At 51.0% G+C, this 25,108-nt stretch overlaps 1 protein-coding gene, 1 long non-coding RNA gene and 1 pseudogene across 2 annotated transcripts; 1 reads left to right on the plus strand and 2 right to left on the minus strand.

Annotated features, from left to right (window-relative positions):
- Positions 1-841: 841 nt before the first annotated feature.
- LOC100065759 (tubulin alpha-8 chain-like) lies at positions 842-3,806 on the minus strand (annotated as a pseudogene).
- A 6,593-nt stretch (positions 3,807-10,399) lies between these two features.
- LOC111774588 (uncharacterized) lies at positions 10,400-16,896 on the plus strand. Its single transcript, XR_011441685.1, has 3 exons — positions 10,400-10,517; positions 13,325-14,307; positions 15,679-16,896. It is a non-coding gene; the product is annotated as an uncharacterized lncRNA (long non-coding RNA).
- A 1,779-nt stretch (positions 16,897-18,675) lies between these two features.
- LOC111774786 (leucine-rich repeat-containing protein 74B-like) lies at positions 18,676-25,022 on the minus strand. The gene is made up of 6 exons (XM_070275931.1): positions 24,997-25,022; positions 24,293-24,432; positions 23,746-23,880; positions 22,658-22,864; positions 19,904-19,975; positions 18,676-18,740 (listed from the first exon to the last, which is right to left on the minus strand). The coding sequence occupies exons 1-6, from the start codon at positions 25,020-25,022 to the stop codon at positions 18,676-18,678; spliced, it is 645 nt and encodes a 214-aa protein (XP_070132032.1).
- Between the last annotated feature and the right edge of the window lie 86 nt (positions 25,023-25,108).

Below are 25,108 nucleotides of genomic sequence, written 5' to 3' on the forward strand. Positions count from 1 at the left end.
TCCCCAGCCCCTCGCAGGGGCTCTGTGTGCCTTCCTCCAGTTGGTAACAAAGCTTTGTGAAAACCTGAGGGTCCGTTCATGATGTTCTCTATCGCCTTCTGAAGATGTTAAGGCACAAAGATTTAGAATTCGTTCCGTGTGCTGGTCCTGGTTATGATACAGCTGAACTAACCAAGTGACTGAGACCAGTGACCTCACCCTCCGCGACCTCAGGTTCGGGTCTGAGACAAAATACCCATGTTACTGGGTCTTTTATAAACACGTCAGCACGTTTTGCTTAAAGTGAAACTTATAATGCTTTTACTGAGACTGCAGACAGTGAGGACAAGGATGAATTGCGTTGTCACCTACAGCTTCTAACCTGTGGGTCGTAGATGCTGTGGAGAATCCAATAAAACTCTTTTCCCCCCCAAAAGGTCCTGACCTTACATATTTGACTGACAGTTTCAGGGATTTTTGTGGATACCCCTCCTTCCACAGACCTCAGGTTTTAAAGTTCTAGTTCTAAGCTTTTATGCTTTAGTCCACATGTCCCATCAATGGAGGAGCCTGAGAAATGCAAATTCAATTGAAAAGTGTAACTCAGTTTTCCTAGAATTTAGTAAATCTTTGTTCTTTGAAACCTTGCATTGGAAACACTATTTTGCCCCGGGTCGTGTCATGTGGCAGTGGCTCCTCACAGAAGTGGGTGGCGGTGTGCCCACTCCAGCTGCGCAGCCCTGTGCAGCCCGGACCAGCCTTCCATGTGGCCCATCCAGCTCTGGGGTCCCACCCGCTCCTTTGCACAGACAAGTGTGTCCCAGCCGAGCACCACGACAGACAGAGGTTGAACACAGCCACTTTAATAGGGAAGCATGTCCTGTAATGCTACAGTGGGGGGAGGACACAGGGAGGGCTGCCAGCCGCGCTCCCACTCAGTGCTCTTCCCCTGCTTTGGCCTCAGCTTCCATGGAGTCCATACCCACCTCTTTGTAGTCTTTCTCCAGAGCTGCCAGGTCCTCCCGGGCCTCAGAGAGCTCTCCTTCCTCCATGCCTTCCCCACGTCCCAGTGCACAAAGGCTCACTGTGCATACATGAGACTGAACTTAGGGTCCAGGCGGGCCCAGGCCTTGGTGATGGTGGCAGAGTTGCTCCACATGCACATGGCCTGCTGCACCGTGGCCAGGTCTCCCCTGGGACGACGGTGAGGGGCTGGTAGTTGATGCCCACCTGCCAGAGAAGGGGAAGAAAGTGCTCTGTGAAGCTTCTGTCAAACCCAGAAATGGTGGCGGCATCATGGGAACAGAAGACATAGGTCCCCTCTGGCGACCCGGGAGAAGACTCGGTTCACCCTGCAGTCCCTGAGCCTTCTTGGTACCAGGCAAGGAGCCAGGAGAGCAGGGTGATGGTCCCCAGACAAGGAAAACAGGGACAGAGGAGCCCTGGAGTCAGCCACCCTGACTGGGTCCCAAGCTGCCTGAAGGGCTGTGTCCCAGCAACTGAGACATGTGACAGGAGCCCAGGTGACAGGACTGTCTTCTTTCTGAAAAGTACACTGCCCCGGATTCTTCATACGCTATTATCTCCACAGGCGTCAACAGGATGGCGATTATTTTCCGTGGCTGAAACCTCTTCCACCCCGACAGACTTAGAGCACACAACTGTGGCTATATCACGAGGGAAGATTGTTTCCCACCAACTGCTTTCCCACCAACGAGCCAGCCTGTGCAGAGCAGGGGCACAGGACACTGTCAGAGGTCCTAGGACTGCTGCTCCCACTGCACCAGGAGGTGGCCTATGTGTGTGCCAAGTAGGAGGAAGGAGGTGACATTCCAGAGCTGGGACAAAGGGGAGGCATTCCAAGTTTCAGACCAAGGGATAATGTGACCAGAGGTTTTGGCAGCAGCACACGGGGTCAGCTGGGGCCCGGGTCAGCAAACACTGTCTGGAGAGGGCGAGACACTACATGGTCTAGGCTGGGTGGGCCCCGCGGTCTCTGTTGCAGCCCCTCAGTTCTGTCTTTGCAGCAAAAGCAGCCACAGCAATCCTCCCATGAGCAGCTCTGCTGTGTCCACAGAAAACGCGTTTACAGAACCAGGTGTCTGGGCCACCCACCACGCTGACCCTGAACCAGAGGAGGCCCAGAGGAGGAAGGCCCAGTGCAGAACCCCTGCAGCGGGCCCAGCAGAAGCAGGGAGGGTCTGAGCAGGCATGAAAAGGCTCAGGGAGGCACAGTCCTGAGGGAGAGGATCCCCAGGGTTTGGTGACTGAGGGTGGACAAAGCTGGAAAGCGACGGCAGGGTTTCCATCCCATGTCCAACGGAAGGGGGAAACTGTGGTCTGAGGCAAACTCGGGCCAGAATTTCTAGGCTTACCAAGACGGAAATAAAGATGTTGCCATTTTCCTCACAGAAAGATCCATGATAATTTTTCTTTAAATCCAAGACTGCAGAGAACATTTAAGTTGGATGTAGTTTCTACACAGTTATGGAATGAAGTAAGATTTAGGGACAGTAGTCGGTTCATAGTAATTCCCCCATTTCAGATATCTGCACGAATTACCAAAATGGCAGGAAAATGCCTCCATTTCTCAGTCCAACCTACATTTCCCACACTAATTCTACCACCCAAAAAAGGAACAAAAGTCCTCTAAAATTTTTCTATTCTGTTAACTAAGAATACTCTCCCCACAGATCTCTAGTGTGACGACTCAGGAGGGAAGTTAAAGATGCCCCTGAATAGACGATCACGCTGGGTCCCTAAGTAACGGCCAAGAGCCGAGCTGCAAGGAACAGGGGATTCTCTGAAAGGGGACGCATTCCATGGCAGGGTCTGCTGCTTGCTAACGGGTCGGCCCACTCCCCATCACCCACTCCTACCTTAGCTCCAATTGGGCCTCAATCTACAAACTGGATGGTGCGCTTGGTCTTAATGGTGGTGATGGCCATGTTGACGCCTTTTGGGACCACGTCCCCCCCTGTAAAACATGCGGCAGGTCATATGTACTTGCCATGGTGAGTGTCACACTTGACCCTCTGGTTGGCTGGCTTGAAGCAGGCATTGGTGATCTTGGCCACGGACAGCTGCTCATAGTAGACCCTCTCAGCTGAGATGACCGGGGTGCAGGTGGCCAGGGGAAGTGATGAGGGGGTACAGGAGCAGCTTGGTCTGGAATTCTGTCAAGTGCCTGTTCAGGGCCCTGTCAAATTACAAGGAAGCTGTGATGGAGGACCCGATCTGCCTGATCAGATGACTGAGGCTGGTGTACAGCAGCAGCTTGATATCCAGGTTGTGATGACATACGTTGTAGATGACCTCGTTGTCCACCATGAAGGCACAATCAACATCTTCCAGGGTCGTGCAGGTGGCCAGCATGGAGTTGGAGGGCTCCACCACGGCCATGGAAACCCAGGGGGCTGGGTAAATGGCAAGTCTGAGCTTGGACCTCTTGCCATAGTCCACCGAGAGGTGCTGTGTGAGCAGAGATGCAAACCCAGAGCCGGGACTGCCCACGGAGCTGTGGAAGATGAGGAAGCCCTGCAGCCCCGCACAGACCCACCTAGAGAAAGCAGAGAACAGGGCCAACGTGGGCAGAAGACACAGCGCAACCTCCAACCAGCCCCGGTCACTTCTCTTCCTCTGCAAGATCACGAGATTCACACCCTCCACAGTGAACATGCATGGCACTTAGAGGCAAAGCAGACAGACGGTAAAGATGTATGCATGCACCACAGCCACACTGGAGGGTAAGACTGTAGACTCGTGATTAAGACCTCCATTTTGCCAAAATATCCTCCTCGTCACCATCTAAGGCCTACACTCCTGTCCAGGACAGCGTCCAGAGGAGGCCTTCTTGGCACTCTCACCAGTTTGTAGACCCAGTCCAGGACCAGGTCGATGATCTCCTTGCTGATGGGGCAATGGCCTCAGGGGTAATTATTGGCTGTGTCTTCCTTCCCAGTGATCAGCTGCTCCGGGTGGAAGAGCTGCCTGTGGGTCCCTGTGCACACTTCATGTACAAAGAGGACACAGGTGTCGTGAGTCTTTAAGGCCTGTTGTTAACTCACCAGGGTGAACAGATCGGGACCGTCCCCTTCTACCAAGCACATGTTGTTCCTTGTAGGTCAGCAGCATCGGTGTCTCACAGGAAACGTCTCTGTGTAATACACAGACCACAACTGCACCCGATGGCTCTGGGAGAGAGGAGTCAACTTGCAGGACAAATGCCAGTGTGACTGGTTCCCCAAGAAGGGAGGAGAGCTCTCACACCCGCACACAGGCAACTCTACATGTGTGTGTTTCTTCCATCCCCGTAGCTACAGCCAAGGGAGGAATTTAAAGATCCCTTACAGGCTAGACAGTCCCCAGCATGACTGTTGCTGGGCAGTCCCATCAGCCACCCTATGTGGCCTGGGTCTCACAGGCTTCAGGGTGACATTTTGTCATCCCCTGGTGGCCACCGAAAGGTGCTTTCTTTACAGCTCTCCTTGGAAACTACCTCAGACTTCTAATCTGGAGGAACCCAACGAATATTCTACACTGAGCTTTCTATGTCTAAGATTCAGGTCAAGACTCGTGCTCCAGCCTGAGGGAGCGCACAGCACTAAGGAGGGACCGGTGCCCGGGTGCCCTAGAGACAGGGTCTACACAACCACCTGACCGGGCCAAGGAGGCCACAAGTGACTCCACCCCCAGCCCATCTCAGTGGTGGCCAACCTCACAGCAGGTTTTTCTCAATTAGGTGCCTGAGTCCCACGGACATTTCAGGCACTAACCTTCCAGTGTGTCACCTAACATGACCATGGGCATACACTTGTACATCCGTCCCTTCTGCAGGGGGATCCAATGGAAAACATGGGAGGCTTTAGCAAGGCTCTCCCACACTCCCATGACAGCCACCTCGAGTGTCCATGTACCTACTGACACGGTGGGGTCCAGGTCCACAAAAACTGCTCTGGGCACACGCTTGCCAGTTCCAGTCTCGCTGGAGAACGTGTTGAACGAGTCATCCCCACTGCTGATGGTTTTGTCACTTGGCATCTGACCATCAGATGAATTCCAAGATCAAGGCAGTACCATTCCCAGCAGGCATCTCCGATCTGGACCCCTGCCTGCCCCACGTGGATAGAGATGCACTCACACTTCGAACCAGAACATAAATGTGAGACCCTCGTCTTCAAGGCAGTCGTCCCTCTATGGCATGCAGAACATACATATGTGCTTCAGAATGTCTACGGTTTTCTCAAACCTTATTTCCCACAAGGCTTATGTGACCATTTTATGTTAAACTGACATGCTCTAACCCACCCGGCTACTAAGCACCAGAGTCAGCCCAGAACCTAAGTGTTTGCCACTATAGGAAAGTTAGGTTATTTTGTAACTTGGAAGCCATGTCATGTCAACTAAACTTCACATTATGGCTAGTCACATAATTCTCTGAAGACTACAGCAGTTTTGATTGTGTCCTGACCAGGGAACAAGGTAAACGGTGATGGAGTCGGGGAAGGAAAGTGGACTAGGACACAGTTCACTGTGGCCCAGGTGCCGGCGGCTCCTGTGTGTGTGTCTCCCAGCTCCCTCTAGGTTTCCCCTCGGTGCTTCTCCATCCAGTCTGGGCCCCGGGGGCTGCCCCAAGTGGACTGCCTCAAAGGGCTTCCTTGCCCTCCGACGTCCGGGTGCTTTAGCCAGGGCCAGAGAAAGTGCGGGCAGGGTGCCCCCTCCTGGGCTGCCTCCCTGCCCGCCTGCCATGGGTTGCTGGGGACCGCTTATCAAGGAGCAACTTTCAGCAGGCAGCGCTCCTCCTAAAGCAACCCTGTCCACTTCCAGTGACCACTCTCTCCCCTCACCCCTTCACGCCTAGGAGGCGATGTCTCCCAGACGTCTCAAATGCTGGGATACTGCGCTGCCCTTTGGTGGTTTCCTGAAATTCTGCCCATTCCTTTGTAAATGGTACCTTTTAAAGGTTCTCCTCAATGTACCTATTCTGAATGTACCATCTCGTTCCCGCCGGGAACCTAAGTGTACAGACACGAACCACTTGTTCACTTGTAGACACAGCATCCTTACAAATACAGAGAGGAAATCAAATGAAACTGGAGGTGTGCTGCCCACCCTAAATTCTAATGCACAGTCCCCAGAACTTGAAGTCCTGTGGTCTGTTATACAAGCAGCAAATCTCAGAGTCATCAGGGCATCAAAGATGGACACAATGCAGCAATCCCCCCACAGCATCCCAGAAGGAAGCATTCAGTTCCAGAAAGAACTTCTCCAATGACAAGGAGCTCACTCCTCCAGAGGAAAGGTTCATCAACACCCTGGGAAGAGCTTTGGGATCCAGCCAACCACACATTTTCAAATGCATATTATTCGTTTTGCCTTACTTAAATCCAGACACCCTGTAGTTCACAGAATGTGTTTCCCAGGAGGCCTGATGTGGCCTTCGACTCTGTCACCCCCGTAGGATCAGCATCAGCTCTGTGACCTGGGAAATCCCCCAATTTCTGCATTTACAAAATGGGGGCCTGGGAGCCAGGTGGTCTGCAAGGCCACTGCCATCTCATGATCTAACCAGGATGCTAACCAGAGATATCGGGAAAATCATTCCTAGCTTTCAACAGAAAGCCTTAATTATAAATTCACCGCCAGCCTCACCTGGATCATTCACATTTACATTTCTTTAGTCAGCTGTATCTGCTCTCTGAAAAAATTACTTGAAACTTCTCTGTTCAACTCCAGACCAACTCCTCTCTTCACATTCTTGGAAGATGACCTTGCTCCCTTCCTACCCGGAAGATTCACCTTCCTGCCCCCAAACCTGCAAGCAGACCCTCGCTCTCCTCCTTCCTTCCTTTACAGTGAAGCTGAGCTCCCTCCTGGGAACGACCCCCTGTTTCTCCTGAGCCCCTACCCAGCCCCGGTCCTCAGAGTGACCACAGTGGAGTCCCCAGGCACTGGGGGTCCACAGACCTCTCCAGGGCGCGTGGAGGGACAAGCGTTTCATAGCAGGACTGGGCGGTTCCTAGTCCCTTCACCGCGCTGACGTTCGCACTGACGGTGCACAATCAAAGGTGGACACGACTGCTGGCGCCTGAGCCCAGATCACAGTAGTGGCACCAGACTGTACCTGTGGTCACCCGACTCCTCATCCTCAGCGCTCAGAGTGAACAAAAGAAAGAAAAGGCCAGTTTCACTTACGCATGTCCTTGATGAGGCAGGAAAGATGGTCAGCGTGTTCCGTCCCTCCCTGGAGACAGAGCCGGACAGACGGAGGCGCAGACGGAGCCCCGTGCACAGCTGGAAGCCGCTGTCGGGAAGCGCGGGGCGGGTGTGGAGTCGCCGCTGGACCCGCTGCTTTTCCGTGGGACGCGCGTTCACTTGAAGGAACCGCCGGCGGAGGATTCAGACTCCACGCGCTATTTATGTTCACGTGTCGCTCGAAAGTGCGCGTCTGTGAAGCGTCTCAGTCTGAATTTCTACGTGACCAATCCCCTTAGACGTGACCCCACACAGCTCCCGGAGCTTCGAGAACGTTCCGTCGCGGACCGGGCCTCCCGCGCTCTCCGGCCCCGCTCCCCGCCTACGCCCTGCGGCCCCGGCCCGACACTCCCAGGCCTGTCCCCTCCGCCCCACGAAGCGGCTCCGTCCCCTCCCGCCTGGGCGTCCCCAGGGAACAGGGCCCTGGGTCGCCATCGCACCAGCCCCACAAGGCGAGCTCCCCGCCGCCGCTGCTCCTCGACCTCAACCGCCGGGCGCGCTCGGAGATATGCGCCTGCTGCCCCGCGGCCATTGGTCCAGAGCGCGGAATCCCGCTTTCCATTGGCTGTTGCTCGACCCGCGGAGTGTGGCGCTTTCTGATTGGATGCGGGTTTGGCGGGATGGCTGGGGGTCGCGCAAGGTGAGGGGGGCCTTGGGCGTTCCGTGCGTTCTGGAAGCTTTGGTTGGAGCGGCCGCAGCGCCCCCTGGGTGGCGCACAGGACGTTACCGAGCACCTAAGCCCCGACCTTGTGCTGCTCTTTCCTGGTGCAGGAGAGCCTTTCCCACCCAGCGCCCGGAACCGGCGCGATCTGATTGCTTTTTGAAGGAGGGCTGGGATTCCAGGGACGGGGAGAGGGTGCCCCGCAACCGTGCCACCCCCAAGAGCTGGGTGTCCCTGTTGGAGGACTTTGGAACAATCCCCAATGCCTCCGTTCCGTCGAGATGGACTGAAGTTGCCTCAGGATCCAGTGTGTGGATCCTTCCGGAAAAAGCGGGGGAGGGGATCCAGGCGGAGCCCGCTCAGCGCCTGAGCGCAGCGCGCGGTGCTGCGACTCCGCAGTGGGTGTTCGCGCGGACCCTTAACTTCTCCTCCGCCCTAAGGACAGTGGGGACCGACCCCTGCACGGGGACACAGCAGGCGGGCCTTGGGGAGCCTCTGGACGGTGCCGCCAGGTCTGCCGTAGATAGACGGCTTTGGCGGCGGGAAGCAGGGGACGGAGGAGGTCAGCAGAGAGCCGGGGACAGGGGAGAAACCCTCCCTGCCCATGTGCAGGGAGAGTGGGTCCTTCCTCTCAGTCAGCTTGGCTGCCATGATGAAATGACACGGACCCGGTGGCCTAAACACCAGAAGTTTATTTTCTCTGTGGACAAAATGGAGTTACATCTGTCAAGGCTGCTAATGTGGAGTTGGGAGGCCATTAAGGAAACGGGGCTCATGCAGGCACGCCACTCTCTACCAGAGGGAATGTCACTTTTTTATTTTTTTTTGGTGAGATAGATTGGCCCTGAGCTAACATCTGTTGCCGATCTTCCTCTATTTTGTTTGTGGGCACCGCCACAGTGTGCCTTGATGAGCCGTGTGTGGGTTCATGTCCAAGATCCGGTGTGGTGAACCTGGGCAGCAAAGCAGAGTGCATGAACTTAACCACTATACCACCTGACCAGCCCCAGGAATATAACTTTTGCACTGTGTTTCACTGTTGTCATCTTGACCTTGTTCCTAGAAATGTGCTGACTCCTATAGATAAGAACTTTCTGCCTTAGAAATGGCCTTGGCAACTGATCACGTATGGCCAGGAAGTAACAGTTGTTGCCAGCTCCAATCACAGATTTTCAAAACGACCTGTGTAATTTTTCTCTTTTTGCCTTTACAAACCCTTGCCTCCTTTGTCTTCCTTGGAACACATTTTGGGTTTCTGCCTGAATCTGTGTCTCCCAAATTGTAATTCTAATTGCCCAAATAAATATCTGCTATTTGAATGTAGTGAATTTTTCCTCAGTTGATATTTCTTGGTGTAGTCGGCAGATCCAGAGCAACTGAGCGCGGACCCTGGTGCTGGCATGGACACTTGGAAGGCACCTCCAAGACAGGCTTGTTCTCTCGTGTTTCCGTTGGTGAGCCTCAGAGCTCCAGCAGTAAGTTCTCCGGGATCCGAAGCTCCTATTTTCGGTTGATGTTCAGAGCAGATTTTATTTGGGAGGACTAACTGGTTCTGTCCTTTGGAGGGAGGATTCCGTCCTCACCTTAACTAGGCGGAGAATTCAGGTGTAAGGACATTTCTTGGTGAGTGTTATTGGAGGTCTAGTAGGTTTTCATTTATTCAAGCGGCCACATTCTCTTACAATTCAAAATTCAGCTGTTCTTCATAACCAACGCAGACCTCGTAGTTTCTCCTCTTGTCCAAATGGGGGTCCTTCTACTCCGAAGGTAAGACACATTGCTCCTTCTGACCCTTTTTGGGTTGTTTCTCAGTAACTGGAAATCCAGCAGAAGTGTTGGGACTCTGTCCATGATGTGCAGTGATCTCACAGGGCCTTGCAATGAAGAACACACCCTGTTTCGGGTCAGAGGAACTTGATAAGCTTATCCTGAAGGCACAGATGAAGGATTGGTCATCCTAGGACCTTGAGCAACCTGCCACCACTTGCTGCTCAGGAATCTCTGAGACACGTAAAAGAGAGACCAACAGCCCATTGGTGACACCCTGGGAAGTGGTCCTCACAGGCAGCACACACCTGACCCATGACATAGACCCTCCTGCCTTGGTCATCTGAGAATAGCCCTCTCTAAATTATGGGGAACAATTGTTCTAGAACAGCCATAAATAGTCAACTTCCTTTGGGAACCCCAGCTGGATTTATGTTTAAAGAATATGGTCCCTCTTCTTGTAAATTTTTACCTCAATGGACCCATTTTGCCCAAGGATGATTTAAAACTTTCTTTGCCCTAATGAGGCTCATTTGAAATACTTGAATTAGTTCATTTGCATGCACGGTTAGAAAATAAGAGATCTAAAACTAAGCAAGTGGAAATGGGTGAACTTCTGGGATAATTTGGAATGGTAATGGCTGCTCTGGGGAAGCTTTGTTTCAGATCCGTCCACCTTAAGGGTCCCCCTTAAAAGAGAGGATTCCAACCCCTCAGAGAGAATGGAATGTGCACTTCAGTTGCTATGCAGGAGCTTCCAAAAGACAAAAGGACTTCAACACAGCTCTCAAAAGTATCCTCACAACATGCAAAAAAAGGAGAAATCTTTAGTAAAAACCTTTGGCTACGTGGGCAGGTAACCTTAATTTAGTCCCTCTGCCAGAAACACAATTTGGATCCAAGTCTTCTTTTCAGTTTTGTATCTGAGACGTGGCTAACATCTTTAAAGATCTCTGTGTGTCTATGTGTGTGTCTATGTATGTCTGTCTGTCTCTCTCTATATATGAGAGTTTTCTACCTCTGGATGGTATTGCCAAAATTAAACATTTATATAAATTAAGCATTCCTAAAACTCTCAGAAATATAGAAACTAACCCAAATGTTTTTCAAGTTCAAGTGGTCTGAGATAATCCATGATGAAAAATTGTTCAAGTTTGTTGGTTTCGTAGAAACAGACATGTCCTCAGAGTCATCAGTATTGAATGTAAAGCAAATGTACAACTTTTCTCCCTGGGTCCACTGGCTGAGTGGACTCTTGTTGTTTCTGCTGCAGAATTTGTCTCCAGGAGGAATGACTTGGGGTGATGGTTAACTATTTACTGCCTAATCCAAACATATATTAAAAACAAGCATTAAAAGAAATGTAAATAAGAGAAAAGTTTATAGTAAGTTAAATGAAATAGATATTCATTGAGTGTCTAAACCATTTCGGGTAGGACGGTATGCTGAGACTGATTGCCAAACATAAGTTTGTCTAGTTTTGGCTTTCTAACTTTTCTTTAGAGACACAATTGCCTCTCTGTCTATTTGGGTTATCAATAGACATGTTTTGTGCCACATTGAAAAGTTTGCTGTAATGAGACATATGCTCCTGGAAATTATGAAACGTGTCTGTGGGTTTGCTAATCTACTACTGATGCTACTATGTGATAGACAGGTCACAGTTGCCTGCCTCCTAGTTTTTGATGGAAAGCAAAAATTATAAATAGTTTTAAAACAATTTGGAGGAAGAGCTGGGAATACAAATGAACCAGAGAAAAGGCCAGAAAACTTAGAGTAATGAGTGTAAATTAACTCTCTGTACACTGTGCGCGTTGATGCTGAGAGAATGCGGGCAGAGCAGCGGGTGCCCCTTAGTCGGATGAGAAGCAGTGGAACTTTCTCCTACTGTGCAAGGATTCACTGTCACTTCTCATCTTTCAAACTGTGGTCACAGACCATTGGTAAATTAACATTTACTTAAAAAATTTGCATGATGTCTACATTTACCAAAATAGATAAATGGATAACGTTTATCTTCAATTTTTATGTATTATACATATTTTATGTGTTATATATATTTCAATATCAATAATACATAGACCAATGTATTTATTCTATATAAATAAAAGAAAATAGTTTCATAAAATGAAAAATAGAATACATGTATGGCATATACCGAAAATAGGAAATACATGTCAGTTATTAAATTATTTCAGTTACATATATGGCTTTATTTATGTAAGTGTGTGCTGGACCATGATATACACTGTCCTTCTTGCTATGGGATGCTCTGAAAGCCACTGCTCTTAAACCACAGTAAACTGAGCAACAGAAGGGTCCATGTGCCAGATGGAGAGGCCCACACGAGATCACCCACCCTTTCTGTCCTGCACACGCACAGCGATGACTCCTCAATGACAGGCTGGAATCTCTCTCTGACAGCCTCCCACCTTGTTGCCTTGTCTTTTTAGATTGACAGCCAGGCAGCATCTGTATTTAAAAGAACTTCCCCCATTTCTTAGAACTGCATGTGAGACTGAGAATTCGGGTGGTGGCTTCCGAGATATTTATAGCTCTGCCATCAGCTTAGAAGTTGTTCCATCTTTCAAATCTTTCTTCTGCCTGCTCAACCTAGAGCAACCCTTTTCAGCAGGAATGTCGGGATCTTGTGGCCTCTGCCTTTTCTGTCATTCCCAGTCTAGCAGAGCAATGTCAGCATGAACCTGTGGCCACGAGTGAGTCTCACCCTGTAATTTCCAGGAAGGGTATGGTTTATATCATGTGGAAGGAGTTTATACTCACTTAATGTGGTGCGTAGGCAATTATGCTATCCTCTAAGAGTAAGATCTGTAATTTTTCTCTAACAACTGCCTTGCATCATTTTTTTTAAGATAAACTTTGTAAGTTTTTGAAATTAAGAAAATTACTATATATGAAGAGTAGACAAGGAAAGTAGGGTATGTGTTTTCAGTAAGAGAAGGTATGAAGAATGAAGATGCATTTTTGTTAAAGGAAAATTAGAAAGTGATTTTTTCCTAAAATAAATGATTGTTCAAAAATAAGAAAGAAAAAGAACAAAACCTGCATAGACATAGAAAGCTGCAGAAGGTTTATGAAAAAGGAATCTTTAAGAAGAAATTGTGTTGTGTGGTCAAGCTGGGTAAGATTAAAAAGAATTTATTTAAAAATGAATTTTTATATCAAAAGTACACTGGTACAAAATTAAAATTTGGTTTTTCTCTTTATTAAGGGACAAAGTCTTCTCAGATTATTGGTCTGCTCTTAATAAGAAATTGTAAACAACGTTTCTTTATCTTTAATGTAATCTGCCTAGGTAACAGAAATTCTGTGTTTTATCTTTATCAAGTCTTTCATTACATAGAAAAGCTGGGATTGGCTCAGAACTATGTAACTTTCTCTGTTGCCCTTTAAAATCTCTTTGTCACTTTGGTTAAATAGATAATGAAGTATTGTTTCATAAAAATCTGTGATTTTTTTGATCAAATGTTTTAAAATGTTTTTGATATTTTTCGACAAAGTTCCCCCAAATCAAATTCTAAATAAAGTCTTTTTTTGACCTGAGAGATAGTAAACTAATTAGACTTATTTGACATGTTAAATTACATGGGAAGCATTGTCAAAAAAGGAATAACAGCCTTTTTTATGTTATGTCTTTATAAGTACAAGTTATAAGTGTTCCAGAAATTATGTGAAATTCCTGGAAGTCTACTGTGTCCTGGAATAAAATGCTGTCTGTCATGAAAATTGAGGCTCACAGTAAATATCAGGAAAGCACCGTAGCTGACTTTCCTGCAAAGGCAGCAACAACAGAGTCTATAAAGGTTGTGACACATGTGGATGAAGTCCATTCTCCTTCTTTTGCAAAAAAAAAATTGGCCTCTCACTGCCAGACTTTTGCCATCCTGATGTCCTTGTAACACAGCAACAGTCTGCTCCTGACTCAGGGAAATTAAGGAGGGTGAACAATGGCTGTAAATTCAACAAACAGTCAGGACAATGGAAAACCCAAGACGGCTGCTGGCTCTTGCCAGCTCTCTGGAAAAACCCACTTTTCAGTGTTTACGTTCCTTAACCAACATTAGGAAAAACTATTCTGTCCCAGAGGCCTCAGAACTTCTTCCTCGGGGTCCTTTGAGCACCTGCAGCTGGACTTCACTGAGCTGCCACTTCCTGTGGCTCATCAATATGTTCTTGTTGCTGTCTGTGGTTTCAGGATGGGTTAAAGCCTTTCCCTTGCCACAAAGCTGATGCCCTCACAATGGCAGACAAACTGCTAGAACACATGCTTCCCACTTGGGAGGTACCTTCCACAATCCCCAGTGATCGCGGCACCTGCTTCACTGGGCAAATCATACGAACCTTAATGCAAACCTTTCAAACTTGGAATTTCACTGTTCTGATCATCCTCAGTCATCAGGCAAAGTCGAGAAAACTAATGGAAAAACTGGATTTAAGCAGAAGAAATAGTAAATTACCTGGGACTACATGAGCTGAGAAAGATGGTCTAATGTTTTATTTTTCCAGATTTAAAGAAATCTTTTCTCTTAAGCCATCGACAGTTTGGTAGGACATGCCTTTGTGAACAAAGATGAAACATTTATCTTTTCTCCCTGTCTGATCCCTCCAGAATTCAGAAACCCTCAGTGAGTATTCTTATTTTCACTAGTATAAATAATCAGGCCAAGTTTTAATATAAACAAGTTAGTTTTACTGTGATTATCTTTGACCAAAAAAAATTTGAGGATATTTGTAGAGAGGAAAATTCTGTTTGCATCCTTGTAAACATTAGATTCTGGTCTTGTTAATTATCTTGAGGTTCAGTATATACTGTGGACTGGACTCCCCTGGCCTAAGGTATTGCCTTCGGCCTTGCTGACTGTTGGCAGTCCCCTCTTTGGAAAACATGGAATAACTCCACATGCGACAGTCACCAGCAGATCAGTGTCTGTTGCTGTACAACCTTCTGCTGCTCCCCTGTTGTCTTATGTGAGTGTGACCAGCTGCTGTGAGTCTCCACTGTCTTATTCTCAGCCCATCATCAACAGGTTAAAGATGCTTTCCTGGATCCCAATTTAAAGGATCCTGTTGGTCACAGTCTCGAGCCTGGTGACTGGGTATTCTGGAAGCATCATCAGAGGACAGCCCTCAGCCCCATTGGAAAGGACCTTACCAAGTGCCCCTGACCACTGACATTGCCACAGAACTAGAAGACATTGTATTCTAGGTGTCCCCTTTTGGGCACACCTTCCACCTACAGGGAACCATGGGCTTTTGAATGTCTAGACAGCTGGCATACGGCAGGATAATTCCTTTAGGATATCATAATATTCCTTTTCAAGTTCTTGTTAAAGGAGAAACCCAACCATAATCTTGTATGTCTAGGTGAGACTTAGAGACCACATTTTACACCCCATCTACTCTCCATTGATTACCATTGCCAAAGGCTTTGTCCCTTGCGTTGATGTTGTCCATGGTGACAAGTTGATAAAAAGTTTATCCCTAAAACCATAGCTACACTGGCATATTCTACCACTTGAGCCTTAGTTCAACAACAACAATTCCCGATCCCCTAGTCAGGGTCATATTAGGTAATTGAATGGCATTCAGTTATCTCCTTGCAGAACAGAGTGGCATCTGTGTTGTAGCCAACACCCCCTTTTGTACCTGCATCAACTCTTCTGGTGACATTGAGTTAGAACTTGGAAAAATAATAAAAATAGCACAGGGTGTCTCCAGTTCAATGTCTTTTAATGACACCCACTTGTTCCCTGTCGATGTTTTCATCTGGCCTCTTGGTGTAGGTGCTTGGATGAGATAGGGACTTCAGATATTGTTTATGATGATTATTGGAATTGTGCTATGTGTGCTTGTATTTAAGCTTCTTATGCTACTACTGCCTCAGATCTGCTCCAAGTTATACTAATGATTATCATCCTGATTTGTATGATCTTTGTCACCTTCATGCTATGAATGACTTGCATTTCTCAATGCTGTCTGTCTGTCTCTACCTCCAGAATAATGATTGCTCAGCAATTTGAAATGATCAACCAATCTTCCAACTCCGAAGGACTTGATGCTTTTCCAGATAGAGACCGTGCCTAAGACTCATTCCTCACCACCTCCTTGTTGCTCAGATGTGGCCAGAGCCTCTGACTGTGTTACTCCTATGATGATTGAGCACGTGGCTTCCCCCAACAAGTGACATGACTTCCCAGAAAAGAACATTTCTAGCAATGAGGGCAATATCATTATATCAAACAGTTGGTCCGAGATGCTTTCTGCTGCAAGATCTTGATCAGAAGGGGAAATGTGGACAGTGAGAACAAAATGGAGTAACATATGCCAAGGATTCTAAAATGGAGCTGGGAGGCCATTAAGGAAATGGGGCTCATGCAGGCACGCCACATCTCTACCAGAGGGAAGGTAACTTTTGAGCTGTGCTTCTCTGTTGTCATCTTGACCTTCTTTCAAGAAATACCCTCACTCTCAAAGATAAGATCTTCCTGCCTTAGAGACGGCCTTAGCAAGTGATCACATATAGCCAAGAAGTAATAGTTGTTGCCAGCGCCAATCACAAATTTTGCAAAATGACCTGTGTAATTTTTCTCTTTTTGCCTTTATAAACCCTTATGTCCTTGTTTTCCTCAGAACACATTTTGGGTTTCTGCCTGGATCTGTGTCTCCTGAGTTGCAATTCTAACTGCCCAAGTAAATATCTGCTATTTGAAATGTGGATTTTTCCTCAGTTGATATCTCATACTTCTGGAGGCCAGGAGTCCCAGATCCAGGTCCAGGAAGACTGATTTCTGGTAAGGCCTCTCCTCCTGGCCCACAGAGGGCTGCCTTATTGCTGTGCTCACATGGGCGAGGGGGAGAGAGCAAGCTTTCTGGTGTTTCTTCTGATAAGGATACTCATCTTCTTGGGTCAGGGCCCACCCTCATGACTTCATTTAACCTTAATTACTTCCTGTCTCCAAATAGAGTCACATTGGGGTAGGGCTTCAAGATATGAATTTTCTGGGGATAAAATTCAGTCTGTAGCACCCTCCTTCCTCAGGGCTCCAACCACGCCATACACGTGACTGAATTGTAGCCTGTATCATGTTGTGTTGTTAAGTACTATTTATTTTTCTGATTCTAAAATAATACATACTTAATGTAGAAAGTGTGGAAAATGCAGAAAAATAGGAAGAAAATAAAATATATAAACACAATCTAGAGATAAATATTAATACACTGGGGGATTTTTGGTCTTTTTTCTGTGTATATACATTCATATACTTTTTTGACTGAATTTGGATTAAAAAATATGGGTTCTTTTTGGTAACAGCTTTAGATATAATTCACATACCATACAATTCACCCATGAGTGGATTCACCAAATGAGAGAGAGCAGAGGATGGCCCAGGTTAGTGCAGGGACCGTGGGGGCTGAGGAGGGTACAGGTGTCTGTGTCATCATGAAGGCCAGCTCCCTAGGACTACACCCCAGTTGACACGGGGACTCAGTGCACACTCAGGTGGTAACAAGGCACAGTGAGGTCCAGAACCTTCCATGTGGAAGTTGAAGTGGCCGATGGAAGATGAGGAAGCCACACTCCACAGTCATTTAGGGACAGACGCTGGTGGGGACGGGCTGAAGGCTGGCAGCAACTCTGTTCTGTCCTCTACTCTGTGGGCAGCAGTCTTTCTGCAAAGCCCTGGAAGAGTGACCTTCACTGAGCTGGCGAGGTCATCAAACTCTCTGCTCACCTGGACATCCTCAGGAGAGACTCAGGACCAGGCGGCACATTGTCAATTTCTGAGAACTTGACTTCTTTTACTAACACAGGGTGTCGAAGAAGCTCCTTAGGACAGCTTCTCTCCTCTGGATGACAATGTCATTACTCCGCAAACTATTAAAAGAGAGAAGGGCAGGGGCTCAGGGGGCTTCTGGAGACTGGTTACATATGTCTGTGCACTTTGTGAAAATTCACCAGGCTCTGCCCTTAATCCATGTGCACTTTGCAGCATAAATGTTGTTCCTCAACAGGAAATGAAAACCAGAGAGGGTGGGGAAAGAGAACCAGCACTGAGTCTATCTCTGCACAGGCCCTTTCCGTGGGTCTGTCATCTCATCCTGTCTCACAGTGACCCTGGCTGGAAGGTACTAGCCCCGTTTCACACAGATACAAGGCTGAGTCCTGGGAAGGGTTTTACATGAACCGTACATCGTGTTGAACAAGCATGTACTGTTGCAGGACAATTTCACGTATTCCATTTGTGTTAGAATGATGGAGTCCAGTGCTGAGCGGCCCTCTCAGAGCAGAGGGACGTGGTCAAGGCAAGCTCATCTCTGGCTGTGGAGCCGCAGAGACGAGGCAGGGAGAAGGGAGAAGGAAATGAGGACGTTCGATACCAGGTGTCCCGAGCCTGAGGGTTGGAGCTGTGAAGACAGGTCTCTGGAGAGGCTTTGACTCAGGTCTGGATTGAAGTGAATCAGGGTTGGAATAAGCAGTGATTTGGGACTAGACTTTCTTTTAATAATTCGTATTTGGAGATTCTCTCCTCAGTGTTTAACTGCCTTGGAAAAGAATGACATTTTTTCTACATTAAAAAGGCAAAGTTGAGTGACAGGGGTCCTGATCTCCCTCATAGCCACACAGTGACTCTTCAAGGACCAGGATCCCCCTGCAGGCAGTACTGGCAGAGGAGGGGCCGCCTTGCGAGTGCTGGACCTGCAAATCCAAACATCAGTGAACAGAGAGCATCGTGCCCCTGAGCCAGCTATTCTCTCTCAGCCAGCGAAGAACCCAGGCAGGGGTCTGAGGAGAGGCCAGAGCGGCACCCCAGTCAGAGCAGGAGTGGGGCCGGAGGGGCGTCAGGACCCACATTCAGGCCTGGGCTGGAACGCGGACTCGGCCACACCACGCATCTGGGCAGCACACTCTAGGTGTCCAATCCCCACTCTCTCCCTTAAATGACGCCTCACAGGGCTGCTGGGAGGACCGAGGTGGGGTTTAGGAAAAGCTCTCACAGCAGTTCCTGGGCAGACACTGGGTCCCCCTGCACAGACTGGAGGACACCAAAGCGGACACCTGAGAAACACATGCATGATGCTGAGAGCAGCTGAGCCCAGGGAGGCCGAGAGAGCAGCGTGAGAGGGAAGCAGGGATTCCTCATCTCTGCTGACATGGCCGAGGACGGCCCCACCGCCTCCACTCAGAAGTGTCTCCATGGGACAGAATGCCCTGGGTGAGGCTGGAGGGCCAGGAGAGAGGAAGGGGGTGGATGCTGGCTGAGGCCCACCCAATGCCTGGTTCTGTACAGGGAACAGAGACCGAGACACACAAGACACACTCCTGCCCATAAAGGGATCACCCATTGTGGGGAGGAGAGGAAAAGTAACATCACAAAAATGCAGTGTGATGCGTGCAAGGAGAGAGTGTGCATCAGATCTCCTGGGGGTAAAGGTCACATGGGGATAGAGCCCCTGAGCTGAGCCTCTCAGGTGAGGTGAGCAGAGCTGGGCATTTCAGCAAGAAGAGCAGCAGGAGCAATGCAGAGGGAGAAACTGCCCCGTGTGCACGGAGACTTCCAGGCAGCTTGGAGGGAGAGGATGGATTTCAGAGCGGGAGGGAAGAGGGGGGCTGGCAGAGCCCAGATCCTGAGGGCATGCTGTGAATGACACACTGCTAAGCCTGGATTCATCCAGAGGGGCGCTGCTGACGGGTTTAAAGTAGGAGGGACATGGGCACGTTTCTGGGGTAGAAAGATCACCTGGGAGCAGGTGGGCAGGAAGCGCCAGAGAGGAGGAGGTAGCAGGAGCACAGGCCTAGAGGAGGGGAGTGAGAAGGAGGAGCAGGCAGCCTGAGCTCTCTGCAGGAGTTGCGATGGAGGAGGGAGATGTGGGAAAGAGGGGGACAAGCGCTGGGCCCAGCTTCTGATGGGAAAGAGGCCCCCCTGCCATGAGGCAGCCCTTAGAGGGAGATGATGCCTCCAGGTCAGACTCTCAGAATCCCATGTCCCTGTGGGCCATGTCGGGGGCCGTCTAGCAGGTTGCTAGAAATGGGGATCCAGAGCTTAAGAGAGAGGCCTGGGTTCCAGCGAACGGCAGCAGAGGGGTGAGCCTCAGGCTGGGGACGGGGTGCTGCAGGGGGCGCCTCTGCCTGTTGAGGGAGCTGAGAACCAGACAGGGCTGGATGCCCTGGAGCTGGTTGTAGTGTCCTCTGAGCACATGCTGTTGGCACAGTGGTCCTACCTGAGCCCTTGCGTGCAGAGCAGGGGTTCCTTCCTCCAGGGTTTCCACTGGGGGAGGAGCGGCTGAGCAGGACTGAGCAGGAGACAGAGAAGGGAGGGTGCAATGGAGGGTGGAGCAGGTCCACAAGGACCACTGGTAAGGTCCTTTCCATGGAACTCGAGGGCTGTCCTCTGATGATGCTTCCAGAACACCCAGTCACCAGGCTCTAGACTGTGACCAACAGGATCCTTTAAATTGGGATCCAGGAAAGTGTCTTTAACCTGTTGGTGGTGGGCTGGGGATAAGACAGTGGAGACTCACAGCAGCTGGTCACACTCACATAAGACAACAGGGGAGCAGCAGAAGGTTGTGGACCAACAGACACTGATCTGCTGGTGACTGTCCCAGGTGGAGTTAGGCACTTGAAAGATGCTGATAACATTGAATGCTAGGATAAGGGCCTTGGGCAGCACCCTATCAGTGGTGAGGAGACAGAGAGGGCTTTAAGAAATGACAAGACTGGACTCCTTAGCGGTGGGAGTAGAGGATGGAGTAGGATGGGCAGGAACAGAAACAAGAGGCCAGGGGACTGTTGGGAGGCTTTTGCTCTAGCCTATAGTCAAGAAGTGACAAGGCCAGTGCAGCTGTGGTGGAGAGGAGGCAGGGGTGGTAGAGAAAGGAAAGTGGGGGCCATGTGGGGTTAAGAAACCCTGGGAGATATCCAGCATGTAAAATGGGCAGAAGCCCCACCCACCCACCCACACTGCTCCCCACTCTGTCAGCACTCAACCAGTCTGCCCTGCATCCAGTTCTCAAAAGTGCCGGAAACAACATGCCCCCAGGTTGTTTCCGTGTGTGGAACTGTTGACCCCTTTCTTCACCTGGCTAACAGCTCATCATGCTTCTCACCTGGGGTCACAGTGTCAGGAAGCCTTGCCCGCCTGGCTGGTCTGGGCAGCGTCGGGTCCCATGCCCACTGTGCTTCCCTCTTCCCAGTCTCTGGCCATCAGACCTCTCTGCCTGGCCAGTCTCTCCCATCAGCCCAGGGGCCCTCAGGGACCTGAATTTCACCCCCTCCATTCCATGGTTCCCGCACCCAGCACAGGTCTGGGAAGGCTGGTCTGAAGAAACGCACAGAGGAAAAGAGATGCGCTGACTGGGCAGAGCGCTCAGCCAGCCCGCGGGGCCTGACGCGCCTGGGCGGGCACTTTCAGCACCGCGGAGAGCTCCCTGCAGGAGGCGCGGCCCCTGCGTGGCCTCCCTGAGAACAGCGCGCAGACTCCAGGCACACCGCCGGGTCTGAGCCCCAGGCTCCCAGATGCGCTGACTTCCCCTTCCTCAGACCCTTCCAGGCTGGGAGGAGAGGACAGTGGTCTCCCACTGTGTAGGGAAGCCCCTTCCTTGCTGAGCAGCTGGAGGGTGAGAAGATTCTTCTACAGGCAGTAGTCGGCCTTCTGTGGTTCCCAGGCTTGGTCTTGGTGACCCCTGCAGCCACCTTATGTGGCAGGTGCCACAATCGCGATGGAGTCAGGTGGGGAGACTGGACACAAGCTCTTTTACCTCCAGGAGTCGGGCCCACCCACAGAGCCCCACCTGGGGAAACAAAATGGCCCTGCGGAGTCTGTCCTTCTCCAGCCTGAAGACTGCCCCTCCCGTATTTGTGCAGGCTTCACAGGCCTCAGCCTCCAGCCCCTCCCTCCTGGCCGCCTCTCTGGTGCCTGCCCTCTGACCACGCAGCACAGAGGGACACCTGGACTTGGTTTGTGGAAAGTCTGAAATGAGCTTCTCTCGTAATTTCACTGACTTCCCACGGCAACTTTCTTAGAAGGTAAACTGGCTCTCTGGCAGTCAAATCCTAGGGCTGATTCCCACAGGCCAAAGCTGGTGCCACCCTACACGCTCTAAGCATTTTGAGACAGAGCAGAGACTCCCAGACTTTCTCAATCAGACAAATCTCCTGGGATACCTGCTAAAATGCGGGTGCATGGGCATCCCCCCAAGTCTATACTCCTAACCCATGGTCCCAGGTGATTTTTATATTTGACTGGAGTTGTTGAGGACAGGCAGGTAGACAGTATGTACCTTGCAAAGCAGACAGCCCATGCAAAGGCCCTGGGGCATGAAACTGGTGAAATCAAGGAATCCTACTGATGTCTTCCACAGACTCAGAATAAAATCTTCATTCCTTTTGCCATGATTTGTGGCCCTTCAGCCCCCTGTGGCCTCTCCACCCCACAGCCTGGCCACTCTCCCCTGGCCCGATAGCCCAGTCACACTGGTGTCCGTCAGTCTAAGAAACAGGCCTGTGTGTTCACTGTTCCTCTGCTTGAAATGCACTCCCTCTGGCCCTCCTATGGCTGATTCCTCCCCAACCTGCACATTTCAGCTTCAATGTCACCTCCTCACAGAGGCCACCCTGGCCACCCCTCTAAGCAGGGATCCCCATTCTTCTCTGGAATCACATCCTGTTTGTCCCTTGTAGCACCAATAATTATGGAGAATGACCTTGTTAGTGTGTGTTCCCTGAGGCCAGGGCCTCTGTTTTGTTCATGCTGGGTGCCTAGTGGCTAAGTCAGCCCCCAGCACAGGCAGCGGTGGGCAATGACACATCCAGGGAGGAGTAAGAGTTCTGTGTGGAAGGAGTGGGCAAGGGGCAGGCTGAGGTGGGACGTGGGGAGAGGGGCCAGAGCACGGATGCTCAGAGTGGTCCTGCCAACCTCCACCCACTCCTGCCCCAGGAAGACGGGCCCCACTGTGGCCCAGGCCAGATGGAACCTGATTGGTCACTCAGCTGGCTGTAGCTCAGGTCCAGGGGTTTCAGGCCCATGTGGGCCAGCAGGAGTTCAGCAAGGTACTGGGCCGCCTGCTCCTCCAGGCTGTTCCCTGCCAGCTGTACCCTCTGCATGGCCGGGGTCACTGTGAGGGCAGCACACACAGCCTGGGCACCCACCACTCCCGGCTGGTTCTCTGACAGGTCCACATCTGGGGGCTGGCACCACTCCCCAGTCAGTGGGACCCAAGTCAGACACTGCCCTCCTCCACCTTCCTCCAGCCCCCAAACTGCAGGCCTGAGGCAGTGGGAGGGGCTTTGCAGGGGGACTGTCCTGGGGTTGCATGGCCATTCTGCTACCCATCGGCTGGATACCTCACCCCACCCCGTGTGTCCACGAGCTTCTTTGTCAAGGGGTTAAGGCCACCTCCTTTGTGGTGCCGTGGAGGATGCTGGGATGGAGGTGCAGCCACCCTGTTGATGGCTCGTGCCTGGCAGCAATATAACCCCCACCAGAGCCCTCACTGCCACATCTCTGGGGACTGGCAATGATAGCGCAAGGGGCCATGCATGGAGCACGTACACGGGCAGACACTCTGCTGAGCATTTAATGCTCATCACAACCCCAAGGGCTAAGTGGCATTGTTGGGTCCGTTTCACAGATTGGAGACTGAGGCTCGGCAAGGTTGAGCTGCTTGCCCAGGGTCACACTGCTCTTCTGTGGCAGAGATGGCATTTGGATCCAGTCCCACCAACTCCCACCCAGCCCTCCCTCCTCTCACACTGCCAGCCCCATCTCTCTGTGTGGAAGGACCTTCCCACCCTGCATTCAGGCACTGGGAGGCCACCACATGCAGGAGGCACTGGCCAGCAGAGGAGGGGGCTGGAGGAGTGGGGCGGGTGAAGGAGGGAGTGTCATCCAGCATTGGTTGCAGCACAGAGGGTCTAACTCCACCCCCCCAATCCTGTGCTGAGGCCCCTCCCTCAGCAACCCCAGCAGGTCCAGGGGGAGAAGGCCTGGCTGTGGGGGTCCCACACCCCGCAGGAAAGGGAGGACTCAAGTCTGCCTACCTGTCCCAGGCTGGGCACCTACTACAGATGCTGCTGCTTCTGCTCAGGACACCTGCCAGGACCTGTGCACCAGCCCCGCACAGCCCAGTGTCCGAAAGCTCCAGCCACTTGACACAGCGATTGGAGGTCAGCATGGAAGCCAGAGCCCGGGCCCCCTTGGACAGAGAGGGGCCTGAGGGCGTGATCCTCCCCAGGGCTGAGGGCCCCGCACATAGCTGCTGACTACCCTGGCTCCTGTTCCCAGGGCTCCGCCCACTTGATGCCCTCCACCTGGAAGGCCCTCCCCTTCCTACAGGCCCAGGGGATGACTGCTTCTCCATCTAGGCTCCACCAGACCTCCTGGAGCCTTCCCTGACACCCCAGTGCAATAGGGGGGCTCCCCAACCCCTAGAGTGATCTCCGTCACAGCCTGGATCCCATCTGCCACCCAGATGTGAGGGATGGGACATACCCGGCACAGAGCAAGGCTGGGGAATGTGTGGGATGGGCTCAGGGAGGGCCACTCCCATGGCTGCTGCCTCCCAGGTCCTATGCTCCAAGCCTGGCCCAGTGTCCCTCCAGGGGTAGCTGGGGCCCCAGGCCATGGTGCCACAGGTTCAGCTCTGGGGCACTTCCCTGGCACAGAAACCAGGAGGCAGGCATGACACTGTGGGCCTGGGGAGACCTCAGGGAGAGGGTGTCCTTGAGGAGCACTCCAAGCCCTGGGTGCCTGATAGGAGACAGGGGCTAAGTGTGGCTGCCTCCCCAGGCACCGCCGCCTGCCTCCTCCCCTGCATCTGTCACTCCCCAGCCTGTTTCCCATCTAGAGGCATTTCTTCCTGTGCCAGTAGCCACTCCTGCCCCATACACAGATGGGGACACCGAGGCTCAGAGAAAGCAATTCCTTTCCTCAAAGTCACACGGCTAGAAGTAGCTGATCCCAGCAGAGCCAGACTTAGGACCTGCCTGTCTGACAGCAAAGTGCACATTATGTCTTTTCTATTGCATTGCAGACCACGTATGTTTCATGAACATTTTATAGGGCACAACACTGAAATAATTCTAAGTTCTATGCAATCATTAGTTTACTTTCTCCCATGGGTTCTGAAAACCCAGCCGCAATCCTATTTCAGGGAGGGGTGGTGCACCCTTCCTTAGACTGTTTGGCTGGGTTTTTGCATTTTAACCTCATTCTGGAAGTGTGTTCTGATGGTGGAACAACTGATGCTGCCAAGAGCATTTCCGGGAGGGCACGGGGCCGGAGTGGCCGCCGGCTGCCCTGCAGGGGTCCCACGGAGGGATGTAGTCTCTGCTGGACATGCATCCCCTGCCCCCTCCACAAGTGCCTAGAAGCCCCCAAGGTGAGAGACAGACCTGAACCCCTTGACCGGGCACCTGCTGTCTGA

The sequence above is a fragment of the Equus caballus genome, chromosome 8 (genome assembly GCF_041296265.1).
Source record: "Equus caballus isolate H_3958 breed thoroughbred chromosome 8, TB-T2T, whole genome shotgun sequence".
Lineage (NCBI taxonomy): Eukaryota > Metazoa > Chordata > Mammalia > Perissodactyla > Equidae > Equus > Equus caballus.